The following is a 23,232-nucleotide window of genomic DNA, read 5'->3' as shown; positions in this document are numbered from 1 at the left end:
CAAGGTTCTGAAACAAGCATATCACAACAACCCAAGGCGTTAAGCAAATATCATATGTCACAAAACCCGTGTTTACGCAATTCTTGCTTCGTCCGACGCTGTTGCGTAACAGTTTGTTGTCTTGGTTGAAATGTGTGTCCACTGGTCATTACACAGAGCAGTGGGGGAAAATGGGGTGGACGGTGATGTAACCCTTGGCTTACCCCTCTAGGCAACGCCTTCCAGACCAGTTGTCGATACATACATTGAGTGATCGTGTTGGGTCTTATAGTGAATGCCTTACGTGTGGTGACGGCATATATAGGCATTGTTCCCCATTTTTCTGTTGACGTAATTACCACGTTAATTCATCTCGGACACAAGCGTCAAAAGAAAGTTATTCAACTCTCACCGGAGCGTAACACCAACCAGCCAGCGGATCATCTGATAGCTGTCTCGCCCGAACGACTTGCTGCAGTCGATTCTATCAGCCGCGTCTACCCGAGTATCGGTGACGGGCCTGCGTGTCTGAAAAGAGACGCTGTATTTCTCAGGAGTTACAGATGGTAAAACCTGCGAACTTACGAATCTACATGAATCTTTAAGCAGCAGGAGAAATACACTTTAAAGACGCCCCCGTGCTGAGAATAAGGATACCTTACTCGAATTGATATTCCGTGGATATTATACCTGTGGCACAAGAAAGGTAGGGCGTGTCGCTTATTCGTCTTCTCCACACGAATTTAAAGTTGGTAACATGCGAGGTAATTGATTGTATGCCATCTTAAATTGTCTCAGATTTGGTGGCAGTTATATCAGTGAAATGTACACAGTCTGTATGGATCGTAAAGATTGAGTACATACATTTAAACTTGTAACAGCACTGAATACGGTGATGTCCAGTCGTAATAATTGTTATTAACTGCGAAATGTTCTTCAATAATCTCTTGTAGCAGCAAACCATCTTCTACTAAAAGAGGCTATTTTAACATATTTTACTATTTTAACATTTTAACTATTCAAGTAATATGATTTGGTTAGAAAGAAAGTTAACCGGCGATAAAGTCCTATGTTGTTTTGAAGTGCTGTGTGGTGTGAGACAGGTTGTGTCTGCCTGTCGATCCTTGGATGGTCGCGACATAGCTGTGTTCAAGACACCGCTTTAATAGTGCTCTGTCACGCTTTGTCACAATGCTACTGTTGCCGGTGAATTTGTGACAAGTGTGACAGGTTTCCACAAACAAATACGTTTGCCACTACCTCGCAATGCCATATTTTGGAACAAACAAGGCATCTTTGTTATTCTTAAACGTCTCTACATGTGTTTTTAAAACTGTAGTTCTGAACATTGCAATATGAAACAAAACAGTGTAAAGGTTCACGCTCATATATACATGAATTCATACATAATGTATTCTGGAGAAGGCTGAAGTAACCTACCGTTATAAAGAACTCCAGTAAAACACTAAGTTAAGTTCGTTATAGCCGTAGTTACACATTTCTACTCACAATATACATCAGGTGCTCGTTATTAATGTAGTAAAGTGTATATATTCGGATCTCGAACAAAGTAGACTACATTTGTAACTATATTGCGAGTGGACTACACATTTATTTCGCTATAATTTCGTTTAATACGCATTTCGACTATGCAGGCCGGGACAAGAACAACCACTTCGTTAACTCCGATACATCCTTATAAGCGTACTCGTTATAAACATAATGTATTGTCTTTATTCGGATCACGGTTGTAACTAACTTGAGGAACCACTGGGTTTAGTATAACCATAGTTAGATAGAGAGACGGTGTTTTCTTTGGCTGAACCAGTTCGTAGACGCTGTGGATTCGTAGCCAAGACTGGTTCGAAGACAGTGATTTTATAACATTGATTTTCATCATCAATGATGTTGAAGTTTTCACATTTCACTAACGTCTACGAATCTACCTGTCATTCCTTTTACGAATACACCGGATTTCCACGTCTGGTCTACGAATACACCGTAACCCGTTCGACATACGTACGCACTTTCCCTATGCAGAAATTGCCCGGGGAAGTACCAGTCAGCTATATCCTGTGTTTCCTTATAAGCGTTCTTGTTCTAGATGTAGTTTACTCTGCATACTCTATAAGAGAGAAAAAAATCCACAGGTAATCCATGCCAACACAGATACTATTACACTATTACCTCTTACCAGGTGTTTGGGGGTGGGGTTCGTATTGATCCTCCGCCAATGCCCTTGCCTGGGGCAGATTCAACTATTACCCTTCCCAGCTCCGTGACATGATTGGAGGGTCACCTGAAAGCATTGTTGCACATCGAAATTGACCTTGTCAGTTAAAAGTTCAATCTTTAGTTTCAAACAATGATTACAAATGCCTTCTTTGAAACGCTCAGACGTTACAAATGATCGCTGGTTTGTTGGGAATAGTTAGTGGATACAACATACGTGAAAATACACCAACAGTACACACACGCACACACGCACACACGCACACACGCACACACGCACACACCACAAACAGAAATATTAATATAACCAACAGAAACTGGGTCAATCCCTTTCCCCTAATCTGATGCTTTGTAAAATGGCGTGGTTAACATTCATTTGTCGTATCTAGCCGGAAACGCAACCGAAAAGCGATGGTGTCGATAGCTAGATTAACAATCTTCGTTCAGGGCTAACTGACGTGTCTTCCTCCTACGTAAAGACGCACGTTGCTGTGGAAACGGAAGATAAAACGTTTGGAGACGGTTTGCGTTCGGGTTAAATATCTTCTCTATATTATTTTAGTTACGTCTGTACACCACATCGGGAATTGTGAACGTCGCAATTATACCAGCAACCAATATGTATGGATATTTACATGACGTCAAGTTACACAATCGTAACAGAACATAATGGAATGTGTTCTCGTGCAAGTTCTTTGCTCGTCAGGATAACTCTGAGTCGTGGACATGTGTATGTGAACTATTTTCTTCGTAATACCGACCAGTGACACTACATCGTCTGTTTCAAAACCAGAGAGATTCGAAGTGACAAAGCAAACTGTCCACAAGACTATATGACAACAGAGATGCCTTCCCTTCTGTAAACCCTAACTTAACGCCGTGCAATATTCTTGCAGCTCAAGCATTTGGTGTTTACATTTCACATCTTTTAAGGAAGACTTGTGCATCCTCATTAAACACTTATATCAATTAGCGTCATATGACTTCCTCAGTCTAAGTAAACCTAGTCTCAGTGTATTTCGTTACTGGTGGAGTGTAACGAAAAGTAATGAGGATGAGTTTACTTAGACTGATGACTTCCTCGAAATTGTTGTTTAATTAGGTTTACAACAACCAATTCCTCGGTTCAGCTTTCAAATGGTTGAAAAACAGAGGTGACGACTACTTCCTGTCCGACATATTAGCGAAAAAATCATGTCCGACTTATTCTTTATGTTACAAGATTTCTATGACCCGTGAAGAGCCGGATTAGAATTGATGTTCAACAACCTATGCTTGTCGTAAGAGGCGACATTACAGGATCGGATCGTCAGGCTCGCTGACTTACTTGACACATGTCATCGTATCCCTTTGCGCATAGCGATGTTCGTACTCTTGATCACTGGATTGTCTGGTCCAGTCTCGATCATTTACAAACTGCCTTCATATATCTGGAATATTATTGACTGCGGCGTTAAACAACAAATCAACCAACTAATGTTTATACATGTCACCTATTGACGTGCTGCCATCACTCATGATACTGAAGCATAAACACCCGAATATAAAGTATTTAGAATCGTCCAGTAAACTATTTCGTTGAGATTTCTTTATAATTTTGTTAAATGTTGGTGTCGCTTTCATTATTATGTATCTACAGGTTATGTCGACCTAGCAGACTGTAGGAGACGTCGACTGCTCAAGCTTGTGGTGATGGTGACCTGTCTCCATTTCACTTGTCAAATCTTGTTCCAGAAATTCAATACTTATGCTCCTGATATTTGTGGTCAGTCCAATCTAATGCCCGATCCTTGTGGCCAGTTGAACCTACTGCCCGGAGCCGATCTATAATCACCTGCACTTTTAACCTTTAATCATGTATGATACTTGTAAAATTGACAGCCCCGATATTTCACTTTAATACTGAAATGATGAACGGAGAGGCAGGTTTACGACTGGTTGGTTTCCCACCATCAGCTTATCTCCTGAAGCGGACAATGTTTGTTTTATAAGCAGATAAATGAGCTCTAATTTACGACAGCATAACGATTCAAGTACTTGTGGTGATCGTTCCGTGTCAGACGTTACACAATTACACAAGCGATATCGGTACACCTGGTATATATGGCTGTCCTTTTCTGGAGAATGAGTGAGTGGATTGTTTTTAATGCCGCTTGGAACAATATTTCATTGCCATCTTCGCTGCGATGATGATAGCCTGAAGTCTGAAGAGGAAGCATGTCTGAAGAGTCGAGCGAGGCTTTTATGATGCGCACGTGCACAAGGAGTGATTCTGGGATAGAAACCCACAACCAGTCTATTCAGACATAACAACGACAAGGTGCAACTCATGAAGAGTTGTCCCGATTTCGTTAGCCGCCTTTTACGAGTAATTCTAATTGGGATCTTCACGGGTCCGCTTGTTCATTAGAATGGGCACTGATATTGTGAAAATGTTGTGTCGAAATTCGAAGTACCTATATGCGACTGTGACCTCTGCGTAATCTTTAGTAATCGTTTGTATAAGAACATGGGATAACTCGAAGCATTCGTTTAATGCCCACTTCAGCGATATGTGGTGACCATGGGTTTGTTAGCTGTGGCTGCTCTGGACGCAGCAAGAGTCAAACAGGTGTAAATGCCGCTAAGGCAAGCTAAAGTGCACAATAGTTTTAATCCTGAGCTTGAATCCCGGGACCTGCATGAGAGGCTCGGGTGCCTGTTTCTGCTCCCATATCATAGAAATAAACTTTTGGCTGAAACTTTATGTATGCGATTTTGTGCTGCCCACTTCCAGAGATGGTACATCACCCAGTGACACAGAGCAGGATAACACTGCCTATAACTATGAACCTGGACAAAGGTTTATGGTTGGAAATTATTGCAGTAGATGGTCAATCACGCCAATGTCACCAACCAAAAACACCTACCCGAAAAATCTCACGAGATCCACTGAAACGGGTGGTCAGGATGCAATGTTTGTGACAGACGACAATCATTAAAATATTGTTTCTTTTACGAACATAGATTGTGGGTGAGTGAGTATGGTTCTACTTGGTTCATATTCCAGCACTATTGCGGCGGGGGACACCCGAGTTTATATTCACTGATTATACTCATACTCATTTGAGGGAATCGAACTCGGGTGACGAGTGAATGCTTTAACCACTTTTCTATCCCACCACACCACGAATATAGAGGGGAAGAAAACTGTGAATGAAAGAGACAAACAAGAATGTGTTTGGAAAGAAATGAATAAAGATAAAATTATCTGCCCTAATAGGAGTTCCGATGACAGTCGGTTACCCGAAACAGTCGATGGTGGATTCACAAGATGGAATTCCCTTTGTCAGCGCTGTAATCCCTGAAAGGTGGTTCTTGAATCTCACAGCCATGCTCAGATTCAATGACAAGGCGACAGTTTGTTCATATCTGGGACACCTGAGAGGAGTTTTTTTCTGGGGTGATATTATAAGCCGCACCCGCACATCACCGTTGACAAACATTCCTTGGATTCTGCAGCTTTATCTTGTACCTGGCAGCCAAGTCAGATAAATGACGATGAGAAGCTTTCTGAATCCTTTCTATCCGTTCATTACGTAGAGGTTTACACATCGTAGGGGTTTGCCTATCTCTTGGGTCAAGTTTGGGATCATCTATAAACTATCCAGAATGATCCTGGAATAGTAGGAGGTCCTTAAACAGATTGGAATGCGGGCAACAGAATGTGTACAATCCATCCGGCAACTATGATACCTTCTACAGAATGAGGCTCTTTTAGATCGTGATCATACATCTGAGACCTATGGGAACGGGAACATTGATGGCTGCCACAGGAATGGCCAAAGGTACCTTCATATACAGAGTAATCCCTTTGGACATGATTAGCCCTGGGGTATTTCGCTGTACGTTTTGACAAACCATGTGCTGTCCCAGATCCCGGATAAACCTCTGCAGGCCCAAAAGAGGTTCTTGAAATCGAAGGCCCAACTGGGTCATACTCATCCTGCTTCAGCAGATATGCTTCCTCCTCTGACTCTCAGTCTGAGATTTCCCTGCATTTTACTTTAATGCTCTATCCTTCAGACTGTCATCTCATGCAAGTTTGGGATGAAGGGACCTGGATGTGGCTGTCTCTAGGTTGGATAGGTTTCACGTGTATCAATCCCCTGGGTTGAGTTAAATGGGATTGGCTGAGGTCTCATATATTTGGTTTGGTCTTTCTCCCTCTTTTTCCTATATCCAGGGTTACAGCATGTCTCTGGACATTCTCCTCTCAAAACCGTGGACGACCCGACGGCCATCTGTCTTGGGCTTTGTCGTAGAACTCTACCGTGACACTTCCGTACCATGCACCTCAGAAGGAGGGTTAGTCCTGTGTGCCTTGGCGAAACAGACAGATACAAGGTGCTTGGGGCCACTGGCTTCCAGGCTGGTGAAAACATCAGATGAAATCTCTATTTACCATTGAGATCATGAGAGCTCGCTTGCCACTAGTCAAAGAAAGCACATTGATTTTGTGGAGAAAGTCTTCTATGTCTGACCGACAAGTTCGTCTTCACTTGTAGGAAAAAGAAAAAACTTTTATGAAATTAAACCTTCTTAAAATCATAGCTTGACTCCAAACATTTGAATTTATATTTAAGAAATGACAAGATTACTTATCCTTCAGTGTGGAAGACACTTCTAAGCTCTTCCATGCCTAATACTGGTGACTGGCAGCAAGTGATTTACCTTAGAATACTTTTTGCAACAAGTGTACTTAAATGTTGTGTGCCCAGGAATGTTGGACCCATGTGCGCAGGAATAGTAACATTCAGAAGCATACAAGGTGGGGGTTAACGTAAGTGATGTTGAAATTGTGATCCACCTTTATAGATTAAATTATTAAGTGAAATTTCATGGAATGACGTTCGGGGACAATATCACTTTGAACCTACGATTGAATGCTTAACGTTTCTATTAGTAACATTTAACAGCGAGATCTGTCGACAATAGCTGATAAAACCTTTGTCCAAGTGATAGCTTCTGAAAAAACAAGACATCAGTCTATGTTCCAGGTGTACACACTATCTCTCAAGCGTGTTGATGACGTAAATTGACCACGTACGCGGAGACGTGAGAAAGTTGCCATGTGTGACTTAGACAAACGGCTGCTGTCACCCTTAACATGTGTAAACAATAGAGATCTGTTTTCTTCAAGTCAGACTCTATCACTAACAAGCTGTTCTCTTTGACGAACAGTGAAGTGCAGCTGGGGCTGTCAGTATTGTGTTTCATGACGCTGACAACGTATCGACCGTCTCTGTCGTGTACTGAGAGAGGGTGGGGGTTGCATATTCTTCATAAAAAGTTGCTGAAAAACAGCTTTCAGTATAATGTTGTTTCTAAAGACAGTAGAATCGAGTTCATCCCGATCACTGTTATGCATTATTACAATTGAGAAAATATCGATCGACCAATGATTAGTGTCGTATTTGCAAGTATTTTCGACCAGAGTGGGTTAGGTCGACCTTTGGTGCTGCCGATTAGGTGCCTGACATTGCGAGTGAGGGTTCGAATCCCGGATGGAACTTAACCTAACAAAAGAACTAAAATTTGAATTTTACAGCGAAACAGTTATCCCAAATATCACACACATTAGATCTGTAACTGGAAATGATCGATATCAGTGTGTATTCATGGAGATTATCGGTGTATGTATTAGGTAGAACTGTAAGGAGGAAGAGATTCCAGGGCTATCACCATCAGCTAATGGAATCATTACGAACTTTGATTACAAATTTCATCTTCTTGAGGCAAGGGAATTAACAGAACAATTTCTGTACGGATTGGACGTTCAAGAACTTCCTGTGACTTTTCTGTTTTAAATTTTATAAAAAACAAGGCAACATAATAGATACCAATTCTTCCAACAAAAGAATGCTTAAAATTTAACATAAAAATATTTCTACTTGTCTCATCTTTATCAGCGGTTCGCCCATTTACTAAATGTTTGATGCGAAATGATATTACAACTGACGATCCAGGGATACAATTTGTTTTAGCTCTCAGTATGGTTTGAATAGTCAGAATAGTGGTAGTTTGAATAGTCAGAATAGTGGTAGTTTGAATAGTCAGAATAGTGGTAATAAATGTATGGATGAATGACATTAGAAGTTAGTGGAACAGGTCTTCCAGAATCAAGAACACCACCTTTAGACACTGTTATATTGCTCGAATTAAAATCTTTATGCAAGACTTCACCTTCCTCTACACTGCAGCAAAAACATACTAACTTATCTGAACAGCTTTGTCACTTTGTTTACGAAGTTCCTCCAATACCTGGACTGGGTAGCACAGAGAGGAAAATACAACTGCAAATCAATGTTTATTTTAATGTGATCAAGAATTGAATCTTTCCGCATGGTGAAAAATTGAAATTCCCAAAACAGAAAGTATCAGTAGCAAATATTACATATGGTTTCGCTGACCCTAATTTTCAATTTTGAAAGGAGGAATGATATAAAATGCTACTGTGAACAACAGTCATTTCATGTAACTGTTGTTCGTCATATCTGGAGTAGGCTGTTTCCTAAACAACATGTTACAGGTATCTTAACTCAGGAATATCCCTTTCTTCATTAAATGGTTGCATGCAATACTTCTTATGTTTTACTAACATAACGGCAGGGGACACCAGAAATGGGCCTCACATATTGTACCTATTTAGGTTATAGTGGAATCACCCGCGTTTTCGTTGATACGTGCTCAACCCTCTAGACTACCCCACCATTACGTTCTTAAAGTTCTATGGCTGAAATCTCAGTAACGCTGACACCATGTTCCTTTCTGTATTGGCCCGAGTGCTTAGCTTTAATTCACGTATTAATAAGACCCGTGGAGATCCGGATTAAAACTGGTTTTCAGCAAACCGTGCTTGCCGTAACAGGTTGTCAGGCTCACTGAATTTGTTTACGCAATGTCACGTCATCTTATCCCAGTTGCGTTGATGCTCATGCTGTTGATCACTGGATTGTCTGGTCCAAATATTTACAGACAGCCGTCATATAGCTGGAATACTGCTGAGTGCGGCGTAAAACAACCAAACATTAAAGACCAAAAGATTAATTTACAAGGATTCCTGTAGAATAATCTATTATGTCTACGTAGTTGAGTATTCGCTGAACCGAAGTGGCCTCCCCTGGGTTTGTGGACAGGAGATTGAAAGTGGTGGGGTTCGATTCCAGGGTCACTTCATGCCAAAAGACACTGGAAAATGCGCTCGTTGTTACTTTGCCTGGACGTCGGCATTGAGAGAGTGTAACGATTCGGACCATACTTGATTAGGGTTCGGTATTTATGTCAAAACTGCATTAAGGTACGCACGCACGCACGCACGCACATGCACCATAGACGTGAAATTATCTGGGACAAAATGTCAAACCCCAAGAGCTGCTCTTAGGTGGAAAACGTAAGACATTGAGATCATCCGTTCCACAGCCCATGGCTGATGTCGAGGATAAACTACACGAGACCTCACACTGAGTCGCAGTTCCTAATAGAAACATTCAACTATTGCCTGTATCTTAGCAGCGTTTGAATATATACTACTAGTCAAAAAAGTATACTCTTTCTGTGTTTGACCCCCAACTTAGGTGGGTTATCAAATCGAAGTTAGGCTGAAACCAATCGACATAATTCATAAACTTGAAGTCTCAGCAATAATATCTGTATCAAATATATAATTTTGCGTGCATTTCATGTTTATTTCTTCACTAGACTCCTTTATACATGGATATACTTTATTTTGCACAGCACTTTAGCTAAAGCGCATGTCTGTGTCCGGGAGATATATCGCCAGCTTCAGCTAAAGTGCGTCATGTCTAAAATATTTCAAAACAAATCTTCTCACCGACATGACTTTATGTTTTCTTGATGCAAATTTGCTTCTGGATTTGAAATATGTTTCATCTGCGATGAAACACCTGATTTCATCCATGTGTGTACCTGCGCTTTAACGTATAGAGTGTGTATGTACTCAAAGGTTACAGTACAAAATGATTAACACTTTATCTTCACAATCCTTCATATGTCACGTGTAAGCAAAATTATGCAATTATCCCATGTTACGCTGTCATAAAAACACGGAATAAATTGTAGCTATTTCGTCCGAATGATCACTTGTTTATTTTTGAATTTGGTGCTAATAGTGAAATGAATATATGTTTTCAAAGATAAAACTCTTTTGGATTTCGCATTATTTATGTTTATGAAAACTATATCCCTGAGATGTGACGTAAAGACCCCAGCTCAGCTCATAAAACAGCGATTTTTGAAATGGATTAATATAAAAAGGTAATACTCAAATATCGAATTTGTTTCAAAAAGACGAGCGAGTGAGTATTCCGCTGTGTTATCGATATTCCAGCAATGTCAAGGCGAGGGACACCAGAAAGGGGTTTCACACATTTGACCTATGTAGGGAATCGAACCCGTGTCTTCGGCATGACAGCGAACTGTTTTAACCACTAGACCACCTCGCCGCCCTTTAAAACATGATGCTGTGAGAGATTTTCCTACAAATGTGTTACTGACTATGACGTCAGTTTGTGTGGTAAAGTGGGATAGGTTAAAGTCACTGCAGTGTCAAAATCTCCGCTTCCCCTTCACTTGACTCTTCTTTACTTAATCCCATGACAATATCATGTTTCCAGTATTATCTTCACTGCACCGTCAGTGACCCTGAACACTGGCACACATATCGCTTTACATGGTTGTAGGAAGCTATGTCGGTGGCGGACGTGGAGCAACCTCGTGGAGGAACGTGAAATTATGCCCTCGGCGTCATGGATCAAATAACTGTCTAAAGTTTATTTAGACAGTGGGTCAGGTAGCCTCTAATCTGTCTACAGACTCTGGAACAAATATACTCAATGTAGCTTTGGTGGTTGGTCTACATAACAACAGTTTTATTTTGAAAATGTAAGTCTGTGGCCCCATTTTCTTATTCCTTATGAAGATATATTTCAACTGTTTTCCTTTTCTTGAAATATGTTGTGAAATACTAGACGTCAGTATTGACTTACAACATGCAGGGCGGGGGGTAGCCTAATGGATGAAGCGTTCTCTCGACATGCCGATGATCAGGGTTCGATTCCTGCATCGGTGTAATGTGTTATGCCAACTTCTAGCCGTAGTATGCCCGGATATTACTGGAATGTTGCTAACAGCAGCCTAACGTTCGTCACTCACTAACTCACTGAACACTTGCGCCATTTGTGAAGACCAATTCTGGCGCTCCTCGTTGCGTGAACATTGCTGAAAGCGACCTACATACATGCACACTCACCTGTACGAGATTGAATCCCGTTGCGATCAGTTATATATTCCAGATGTTCACAGAGTCTTAGTGAATTGTTCAATTATGCAGTGCTTTACGGTAAATATAAAAGGAAAACAAAGGTAATAGTTTCTAAAAGGGTTCTGTAATGGTGTGCAAACAGATTGTGTTTCCTAGCTGGTACAAATATCAGGTGTTTTATTCAGTAGGTCATTAGTGTGGACCAAGCACTTAGAAAGTGTATGCCTGTAGACTCGTTGTATTTGATATTTTTAGATCACTGTCAGTGTTCAAGCCTTTACCTTATGATTTGTTCTTTACTTTCGACACCAAAGTCTGTCCAGTTTTATCATACCGTGCGAGCTGAGTGTTGTTAGCGAAATAGATGTTGTACATGGAAGTCTTCCAACTTGCACAACTCCTATTCTTTCAGAAGAAGAAATCACTGGGGTGTGGTAATCCTCTTTAATCTTCTGTTTTGTTCCCCGACAAAAAAATATCCGTGGCAGACGTGATGTGATGAAATATCAGCTGCTTATGACTGAGTGTTTATCTATATTTATTAATTAAAAGGGGGATAGCTCTTCACAAACTAATGAAAAAGAATTAACGGAGTTGTACCTCTTGAGTGAAACCAAGCACTTGATAGTTGGTCAAGGCTGTTTATGCTAGAAATCCAATTAAACATATTAATAAAATTCACGGTAATTTCTGGTCACACTATAGTCACATAGTCCTTGAAGAGATCGATCTTGTCTCCAAGGAGACATCTTCGCTGACATCTTGTCTTGGGACACTCAGCTAAAATTAGATTTGTAGCATGTGATAGCTGGTAAACAGTTTCTAGGAATTAAATTCTCTGTTTCAGCGCAAGTTGTACGAGGAGAATGTAGAAGATATCCATTGTATATTTATGCCACCAAATATTCTATAATATTTTATATATATTAAATATTCTATTAAATATTTGTGTAAAATGTTAAAAATGCCAAATGGGATTTATGTAAAGAAATGTTATAATATGCTTGTACAAACAATGGTTGCATATGCTGGGCATTTAGGACAAAACATACATTAAATTTTAGGGATTTGGATTTGTTTGGCAAGAACTGATATTTCGAAGTGAAACGCTATTTTTAAAGGAATTTCTATGGCGACTCAAAGTTTCCTATCAGCAGGGGTGGTATTCTGCACTAATAAAAGGCACAAAAACATTTGGATATTCTTTGTTTAAACCTATGTTCGTTGTTTGATCTTATATCTTCACAGTTTGCTGTTTTAAACATAGGCGTGCTCTTGCCGAGTTTAAGTCGGGGTCTCATAAACTTCGAATAGAAACTGGCAGGTATATTGGCGTGGCTAGACATGACAGATTGTGTAATATCTGTAAACTGCCATGTTTAGGAGATGATTATCTCTTTTTGTTTATTTGTAATAAATATGTGCCATTGCAGCGTTTGTACATCCCTATACAATTTTATGAATACCCAACAATCCGAAAATTTAATACGCTGCAGCAATCATCAAATGCAAGCATTTAAAACATTTATCAGCACACATAAACTATGTCACTGATCCAGTCCTCTGTAAACATACTTTTTCACCCTGTAATTATCGGTGTGCAATATATTACTTCTCTGAATTAAACCACGACGTCTTAATTCCTTGGACGCGTCGAACAAAGAGATATTTAAGGATGGAACTGATGCTGTCTTCATTGGTAGAAGTCAGAATTAAGGGGCCATAGTAAGGTAGTGGTCAAGACCAGGTCGAGTGGACAGTATACTGTGTATGTGGTGAATTTACTCAGCTTTATGATACCTCAGCGGACACTTTAGCGCCATAAAACCGCCATTTTGGGACAGTGACACGCACACCGCTCGTCTGTGCTGCCTGAAACACATTCCCACTTCCGACCAGCTTTTGCCTCACCGATGCCCAAACCCTCAATGAAGGAAGTCCAGATTCCTCCGAATCTCCCAACTCGCCCCTTTCGAAAAAAAATGGAACTATCATTCATTATTTATTTTTGTTGTATATTTGAATCGATAAATCGATAAATATATATATGAATCGAGATATAGATAGATATAGAGAGCTAGCACACAAATACTCGTCGCTATGTTAGTGCTATAATCTTGAATGCGACGTTAAGCTCCACTTCTACCTATCTATACGCTACCTAATATCATGCATGCACATTATATTTTATGACATAGCTGCAGATTCACAGGAAGAATCGCCTACGTTGGGCTGGGAACGCGAGGTGCTGACAACACGGGACCTGGGTACCGTACCAGTGGGCCGCAATGTTTGCTACCTATACGTCACAATCAGTTTAAAATATTCAGTAATATGAACTGTTTTGTTCTTTTCTTAGGTACCCCAGCTAAACATTGTGTAGTTACTACAGAACGTTATGTTATTAGTTGAAACGAATAAATTTACCGAAAATATTCTTCAAAGAATGTAATTATATATGAAACAAAATATAGTCTGATATTCAGCTTTGTGTTGATGCAAGGTCAAATATTCTTCAGGAATAATCTTGTTACAGATTTATCAGTATGGTCTGGTATTCCTCACGAACATGTGGACGTTGAAAGCTGGCATGAATTTCAAAAAGGATTTTCAAGGAGATAAAACATGGGTTATATTCAACAGGGGTGTTACACATAGTGACGGTGTGTAGGGTGGTGTTCTCTTGAAATAATTTATAACCCTGAGTTCACGCCCTGGTATTTCGGAGAAACATTAAGTCGACCCGATAGCTAACAAACACAATAGCACAGGGTGGTTGTTCGTTCCGCCAAGATCTGACTTCAGGACGCTGAACATGTCAGGTATCGCTGGGCTTGATGGAAGGATAGCCAGTTACAAAGGAGTTTGGTACGAGTGTGTCGATGTTTTGTTACGCCGTATGTTGAATATTCAACTGCTCTAACAATAAGAATGGGTTGTCCCGGTGTACCCGTACTTGTGGGCTAGACTAATGGTTAAAGAGGTCGCACCCCGAGGACCCGGGTTCCATTCTCTACATGGACGCAGTGTGTGAATGCCATTTCCAGTGTCCCATTGCTGGAATATTGCTAAAAGCGGTGTTAAACCAAACTGTAGGCGAAGTACGGCTGTATATGTGGTATGGCGACGAAATGTGTGGGTGGGAGGGGGGGGGGAATGGGGAATTTAGGTGAAGTAAAGTGTAAAGTGTACCAAACACTGAGTGGGTGAGTGAGTATGGTTTATGCCCCTTTTATTAAACTATCCCACCAATATTACGGTGATGTCCTCGCACGGAGGCGACTTCTCGGATGTGTATAATCAGGGGCCAGTTTTCGTTTTCGAGTTCGTGCGAAAAGGGTGGAAACTTGCAACAGTGGGTTCGGGTGTTTATACTAAAACCCTAATCCCAGAGGAAGGCGCCATCCACAAGGCGTCCACGTTCATTTTATTCATACTTATGTATTTATGAAATATTTCACTTCCCGTGTCCTTTTTAATCCTTAAAATATGTACAAAGTATCATGCAACATCGTATCATTTTATAATATATTATATACCGTGTTTCGCCTTCTTGCGAAAACATAAACTTAATTGTCGCCTTTCCGCGAATGAACCAGTACGGTGTGTGCATGCCTTTGAGTATTATTATTAATGGCCTAAAACCACCATTAATAATACTACTCTTTGGATTGTGAACTGTGTGCCTTCGTGAGTGCCCACCTGTCGTATGTGTGTGCGTGCGTGCGTGCGTGCGTGCGTGCGTGCGTGCGTGCGTGCGTGCGTGCGTGCGTGTGTGTGTGTGTGTGTGTGTGCGCGCGCGCGCCCGCGTCTGCCTGTAGTATACCAGAAGACTGCCAGTTATATCATGATAGCACATTACTACCATATCGCAGTTAAATATTGATACCACACTCAGACACAGTATACCGACTCCGAACCCACTAGTCCTTATAGCCCCTGCATGATGACAGCCAGGTATGTCAATAAATAGTATCATACCACATTGATACCACACTCAGACACAGTATACCAACTCCGAACCCACTAGTCCTTATAGCCCCTGCATGATGACAGCCAGGTATGTCAATAAATAGTATCATTATTTTCACATGACACAGCCAAAGGTCGAACCACCGATCGGGTTTTTCTTCCGGCGCATGCTCTACCCCCTACACCACGACCCTCGCACACGGTTGTGTGGAACTTAACCCAAACTGGTCCAGATGACAGGAAATGACTTACGGGTTATGTTCCTGATTCCCCATACCATTTTATAGTTCATGGAACAAGACAGAATAAGTTTGATAACAAAACAACATCGACTGAAGTCAAAGGTCACATGACTTACACAAACTGACCCAATTTAGTTCGGTATATTTCAACTTCTAGTGGACTTGAACAAAGTTATTTTTAATTTCTTTTCCTTCGTCATTACGGACGTCGCTAAAGCTCATATTGTCATGATTTAGACAGGCATTAGTTCTGTGCAAGACTGTCAAAGCATTGAGATTGTGTTCAACTGTAGACATGGAACACTGAAGTCAGATAAAATGCCTACCTCCACAAAGTAACTGGTTAATGGCTATGGTGACAGGACTGGCTTCTAAAAGGGGAACCATCATTGATGTGTTTGAAAGAATTATTCAATAATTCAACAAGTTGTGGGTGCAACGGGCTTACGTCGGGTTAGAATGTCCACTCAATCCATGCTGGACCTTAGAGGTGATCCATTTGATCATTCGGCGAGGCTTGATGATTTGGGTCATTGCGTGTCATAGTGACCTCACAACGTGTTAGATATGAGCCACTTGGTCGTCTGATTCAGTTTCAAAAGCATATAGCTGAAATATTGCGGCTTTAAACAACAAACAAATAAGACAGGGGAAAAGAACAAAGGCAAAGACGATATTTGCTGCTAAAAATCATATTCGACTGGCCGCTGAGATTTGTCAGTATTATTAATTTTGGATTTGAGGCCAAGGTTCAATGCAAATGCCGAAGGACTTCTATAGCAGCTTATGGTTTGGCGAAAATACCGAACTATCTCCTTTAATAGTATTCTAAAGATTTTTTACTCTAAAATTATTCCCATTTTATTGTATGGGTCAGAGATTTGGGGCTTCACAAAGAGAGATGTAACTGAGAGAGTACAAGGAAATTTCTTTAAGAGATTTATAGGTATCAGTAAAACTGTTTCCAGAAATGCCATTCTTGGTGAGACAGGCAGACACCCGCTTTGTGTTAAATATTATACTCGCTGTATCAAGTACTGATGTTGACTATTATACATGGAACATACAAGATATCCAAAAGCCTGTAATGAGATGCTCAAGATATACGACAAAAATGGGAAAATAAATTGGGTGTCACAAGTTAGATTATTACTTTGGTACACATGGTTTCTCATATGTATGGGTCGCCCAGGATTGTGGTCACTGACATACTTTATTAAGTAGTTTCAACAATGTTGTGAAGATATCCAGTTTCAACAATGTTGTGAAGATATCCAGTTTCAACAATGTTGTGAAGATATCCAGTTTCAACAATGTTGTGAAGATATCCAGTTTCAACATTGGCATGTTATGATCAGTAATTCTCACTGTTTGGGGGCATATTCTGAACTGATATCACTATAACTCCTCAGGAATACATATCCGCACTTGCTGACACACACGATTTGAGAAGAATCCTATGTAAGTTTCGTTGTCTCCCACATAAGTTAAATAATCAACAGTATAGGTTTGATGAAACTGTTGAGAAAAGAATGTTATTATGCATTAATTGCCAATTGCAGCAAATCGAGGATGAGTACCATTTTTAATATTCTGGAAGCCGCAAGAAAATTATTCCATCATATTACCCTGCTTATCCATCACGTGCTAAATATTATCAGTTAGTGACATCAACACGCTATGAACACATACTAACTTTAAGTATCTATTTGAAACGAAACTTGCCAATTTGAGTATATTGGCAGTACACAACCCTCCACTCTCTGAACACCGCTGCGCACTGTTTATTTTGAATATTTAATGTACTTTAGGCCATGAGGCCTTCATACTGAAATAAATTGTCATTGTCATTGTGATTATACTATTAAGGCTATTCATTTTTTCATATAGCCGTTCGTTTGTGTGAATTGGTAATTTCCTTATAGCATTTAGCAAATCTATGCAACCTTACAAAAATGCATTTGTAAAACACTGTGTGACGAAAGCAAAAATACATATCTTATGTATTCGCTTCTTGGTTATCTATAAGATCAACGGGGTGTGAACATCATGCAACTATCGTTCCCAGGCGCATTTACTTAACATACATTTTGAACTAAAACACATTCTTACTGTAGTCTTAGATTTTAACATAAAATTAGCGTAAACTGCAGTAACATTCTAAAATGCAGGGTCCAAAGTGTGTTCAGCTTTATCAGTTGTCTTTGTGTTTTTATCAATGAATGTTTCTATGGTTCAACAGTTCTACCACACTCGCTTTAGAAAACAGAAATGAGAGAGAAATACCTGACAAACAACTGTTTTTAAGCCTGCATATATTTTAGTTGAATCTAAACTACTTGTATGTTTGTGTTAATGCACAAAGTAGGCAATGTAATGAAATGATTGGCATACACGCCAAACAAAATACGTATTTATCCTGCCTTTGAATCCTATTTGGAGGCGCATTTACTTTTACAAGACATAATATATCTTTTTAAAAACTGCCATGTACTTACATAATAGTTGCAAGCATAGAACTCATTTATCTCCCTCTGTGTTGGAAATAAACCCAATCTGTAGGTCTCTCTATTGTCATTTGAAGTCGAATCTCTCTAGCAAAGTTAAAGAGTTTTTTTCCCTTTCTTTAAATTTTATTTTATTTCTTTTGTCCAGCCCTTTTTTAATTTAATAATTAAATTAATGTTTGTCGTTTTGATTGACATTGATTTCTTCTTTTCTTTCTAAATCTTTGACGCTAGCTTTGGTTACATCAATGTGTAAGTGGACGTATGTAGATTAATGTTGACAAACTAATCTGAAATAAGAAATATATGAATATTAGTCTTTTATAGAGAATACAGTGCTTTCGTGATATGTCTTTTGATATTGAGGGGACGCATGAAGATTTTATGGTATAGAAATCATAAATCGATACCCTGAATTGTCACTCACGAGGTTAACAATTCGTCTTGACATTAAATGAATCACCCTGAAATCCCACGAATGCTGTTGATTGGCACTCTGTTTTAACTGGTGCAGGGGACATAACTCTTGGACATCATGGAAACGGACCTCCCTGACTTCTGACTGTCTAGTTACCCTATAGTGACTCAAGAAGCAAATGTGTAAAATTCTGACTTTTCACGAGTAGGTGTGAAAATCTACTTATTAATTGTTCGTTATAAAATATGTTACAAGTAATTTTCCTGAATAAATTGTTACCAACATTAATGCTTATAACGTCCATACCGTTATGTAAACATCTGCTTCATCTGTCTTTATTTAGTAGGTAAGTTCAACTCATTTATGTCCACAGATTGTCGGAGCTGGGGTATGTTCTAGACGCTGTTCGTTACATGGTAAGTCTGCACGTGTGAGTTAAATTGTCTGCTCTGACACGTGTGTGCAGATTGTGTTCTCAGACGCTGTTCGTTACATGGTAAGTCTGCACGTGTGTGTTAAATTGTCTGCTCTGACACGTGTGTGCAGATTGTGTTCTAGACGCTGTTCGTTACATGGTAAGTCTGCACGTGTGTGTTAAATTGTCTCCTCTGACACGTGTGTGCAGATTGTGTTCTCAGACGCTGTTCGTTACATGGTAAGTCTGCACGTGTGTGTTAAATTGTCTGCTCTGACACGTGTGTGCAGATTGTGTTCTCAGACGCTGTTCGTTACATGGTAAGTCTGCACGTGTGTGTTAAATTGTCTGCTCTGACACGTGTGTGCAGATTATGTTCTCAGACGCTGTTCGTTACATGATAAGTCTGCACGTATGTGTTAAATTGTCTGCTCTAACACGTGTGTGCAGATTGTGTTCTAGGCGCTGTTCGTTACATGGTAAGTCTGCACGTGTGTGTTAAATTGTCTGCTCTGACACGTGTGTGCAGATTATGTTCTCAGACGCTGTTCGTTACATGGTAAGTCTGCACGTGTGTGTTAAATTGTCTGCTCTAACACGTGTGTGCAGATTGTGTTCTAGGCGCTGTTCGTTACATGGTAAGTCTGCACGTGTGTGTTAAATTGTCTCCTCTGACACGTGTGTGCAGATTGTGTTCTCAGACGCTGTTCGTTACATGGTAAGTCTGCACGTGTGTGTTAAATTGTCTGCTCTGACACGTGTGTGCAGATTGTGTTCTAGGCGCTGTTCGTTACATGGTAAGTCTGCACGTGTGTGTTAAATTGTCTGCTCTGACACGTGTGTGCAGATTGTGTTCTAGGCGTTGTTCGTTACATGGTAAGTCTGCACGTGTGTGTTAAATTGTCTGCTCTGACACGTGTGTGCAGATTGTGTTCTAGGCGTTGTTCGTTACATGGTAAGTCTGCACGTGTGTGTTAAATTGTCTCCTCTGACACGTGTGTGCAGATTGTGTTCTAGGCGTTGTTCGTTACATGGTAAGTCTGCACGTGTGTGTTAAATTGTCTGCTGACACGTGTGTGCAGTTTGTGTTCTAGACGCTGTTCGTTACATGGTGATCTGCACGTGTGTCTTAAAATGTCTGCTCTGACACGTGTCTGCAGATTGTCTGCCCTGCCGCCCGATGTTTTGCTCCTGAAAATGGACGTCCTCAACCACCTCTTGATTGTGCTGTACATCCCACTGGTCTGTTGCCAAAACCTTTATGGTAAGTAAAACACATCATTGTCACCTAATCTTTTGTCGAGAAACTGGAGAATAACAACACAGATATTTTTTTCGAAAACGTTTCTATACACCTGTACAGTTGGCTGGAATTTGAGGCTGGAATTCATGGGTTCCAATACCTTAGCAGGCAGTTCGGACACAATTGTCTCCTATGCAATTAGTTACAGGATAAGACATTGCCATTGCTACAAACCCATAATGGATAATTGTTTTGGGTATATGTAACGGATATTTGCTTGTATATTTTTGTGTTTTATTTATTTATTTATTTATTTATTTATTTATTTATTTATTTATTTATTTATTTATTTATTTATTTATTTATTTATTTATTTATTTATTTATTTATTTATTTATTTGTGGTGTAACCTACATTGTCTGATGATCTGTCTGTATTTAAGTGAGCGTGTTGTTTCAGATTGCCCGCTTGGATGGGAGCAGTTTGAACAGAGATGCTATCACTTTGTGTTTTATCCCACTCGAGTTCACGCAGAGGCCAGTCTGGCTTGTGAGGTGAGCTGTGAAATGTTTGGGAGAAATCGGTATGTTTGGGTAGACTCGTATTGGTGAAACAGCATTGCCTGCGGTTTTTACTTTTTGGACACTTCAAGCAAGTAAATTCACGGATGGTTCCCACAAGAAATTCTGAAAGGTGTTACCAAGTAGGTTAAATACTTAGAAAGAAGCTAACTATCCGACATGTAACAGTGAGGAAATGAGTCAGTTCCACTACGCAATATTCCAGCTATGTGGCGGTGGTCTGCCAATAATCAGTGATCAAGAGCATGAATATCGATCTACGCAACAGGGAACTGATGACATGTGTCATCGCAATAGTTGCCCCTTACGATAATCTTGGGTTGCTAAATATCAATTCTAACCCGAATCATCACGGGTTCTATACGTCAGATTGTAACTCTGATACGAATTGTACCCATGTGACCAGTCGAACCCGGATTTTCGGCGTGACGAACGACCGCCTTAACTACTAGGCTACTCCAGCGCCCCGAATAATGTGTGCGTAATCTAATCCCTCGACAAGGATCGTAATCTAGACGGATTAAGGTTTCAAACCTGCTGTCACTTGATCCTGACCCATCTAAGGGATACAACTTTGTATTGCGATTTTTGGCGCCATCACTGGTAAAGATCACTTATGTACGCTGAGCAGATTTGGAAAATTTATGTTGTTCTACGAGAAATCTGCATTTACATTCGATTGATGTATACAACATTTTCATTACATCATAAGCATTTTCTGATGACACTTCTAACATAAGTTAATAGTGGTACTGAGTCAATCAGTGAGTTAGGTTGTATGCCTCTACTATAAATATATCCCATCAATATCTAATAATGGGGACACCAGAAACGGGCTTTCCACATTTTATCCATGTGGTGAATCGCACCCGTGTCGAACCCACGCTGTCGAACCGTCCTCACTGTAATTGTGATTTATTTTAGTGTCTGTCTGTTTCAGGTTGACGGGGCGTCCCTACTGAGCGTTAACTCCAAACAGGAACACGAGTTTGTGTCGACATGGTTGACACGCTATGACACCAACAGGTGGGTGTGTACAAGGGGACAGAGCACTGCACTCAGCTGCACTGCACCCCAAGTCGTCATGGTAACATTCCGAAGATAACTGTAAACCAGTGCTCCTTGTTTGACTCACCCGTCCCTGGTCCTCCAAGCGAGCGTAGCGCTACGACGGTCGTATAGGTTTCAAGTGTGTCAGTTGTCTCCCAAGTGGGAAATCAAGAGATATTGTTTGATCTCTCACCAGCGATTTCTTTTCAAAATGTCAGAATTCTTTAATTAACAGTTGGTATGTAACTTCATGTACGTTGTGTCGAACGATGATGTGTCCATCTTGTCTCGAAGTAAAACCCTGGTCCATGTTGTGTCGTATAATTTGTACTTTTTTCATAGGCCATAGTATTGTTTGACTGTATATAGAATGACGCCATCCGTTTGTCAAATGCGATAACACCACGTCTCTTCGACATAGTTGTGATTTATGTCCTGTTTATGCTTGGCGGGTAGCCCATTTCGGGTGCTTGATTATTGCTAGAAGCGGCGTAAAATTCAATACACGGACTCTTATACTTGGCTTTCTAAGCCTACAAAGGTCCGTTGGCGGCGCAGCGGTTTTAACCGTTCGCTCGTCACGACCGGGTTTGATTCTCCCATATGAGTACAATGGCTGTAACCCATTTCCGTTGTCCCCTGCCGTGATATTGCTGGAATGTTGCTAAAGACAGCGTAAAACTAAATTCACTCTCTCACTAAATGTGCAAAGGATATTCTGCAAATCAGTCGTAGCAGCGTTTTCTCCCTCGGGACAGTCAGATGGTTCTGTGAGCACCCGACGTCTATTGTATGTGTTTGTCTTCAGGATGAACAAGTGGTGGACGAGTGGAATAGGGGCCAACGAGGACCTACACTGGGAGGGGGATGGGACGTCCATGTTGCAAGCGGAAGAGTACTGGATTCAGCCGGAGGACAGGGACCTTGCCACTAAATACGTTGTCTATAAGTACTCAAGTACGTCACTCTCGTCTCACAGAGTGGAACTGCATTGTGGGTAGTCGGATTGCAGCAGATAGATGGGGGTGCAGTAGGTACTTTGGGTACAGTCGAGGGTCGAGATGCTGTTGGAAAATGAAGAACCGTGGGTAATAAACATGCATTTTGGTAGCTGGGATGCATCAGATCCCGTGATACGGTTGGTAGAGTAGAAGTTGGTGATCTGGATGCAACGGATAGAGAAAAGAAGTGAATGGTGGGGATGCAGTTGGTTGCCTTGAGACATATTGTAGAGGGGATGCATCAGATGGTGGGGATGCATCTCTTGATAC

General features: G+C 40.6%; 1 protein-coding gene across 1 annotated transcript in view; it reads left to right on the top strand.

Moving 5' to 3' along the window:
- The first annotated feature begins 500 nt into the window (after positions 1–500).
- The window catches only part of LOC137298061 (contactin-like), a 48,578-nt gene continuing 25,846 nt past the window's right edge, over positions 501–23,232 (top strand). The window contains exons 1-6 of the mRNA XM_067830111.1: positions 501–685; positions 19,046–19,088; positions 20,248–20,351; positions 20,790–20,884; positions 21,852–21,937; positions 22,770–22,918. Coding sequence (XP_067686212.1) covers positions 20,285–20,351; positions 20,790–20,884; positions 21,852–21,937; positions 22,770–22,918 — 397 coding nt within the window. The 5' untranslated portion in view covers positions 501–685; positions 19,046–19,088; positions 20,248–20,284. The remainder of the gene's footprint in view (positions 686–19,045; positions 19,089–20,247; positions 20,352–20,789; positions 20,885–21,851; positions 21,938–22,769; positions 22,919–23,232) is intronic.

This window comes from Haliotis asinina, chromosome 10, assembly GCF_037392515.1.
Source record: "Haliotis asinina isolate JCU_RB_2024 chromosome 10, JCU_Hal_asi_v2, whole genome shotgun sequence".
NCBI classification, from domain to species: Eukaryota; Metazoa; Mollusca; class Gastropoda; order Lepetellida; family Haliotidae; genus Haliotis; species Haliotis asinina.
The sequence above is the reverse complement of the archived record's forward strand: the minus strand, read 5'-3'. Positions and strand labels throughout refer to the sequence as shown.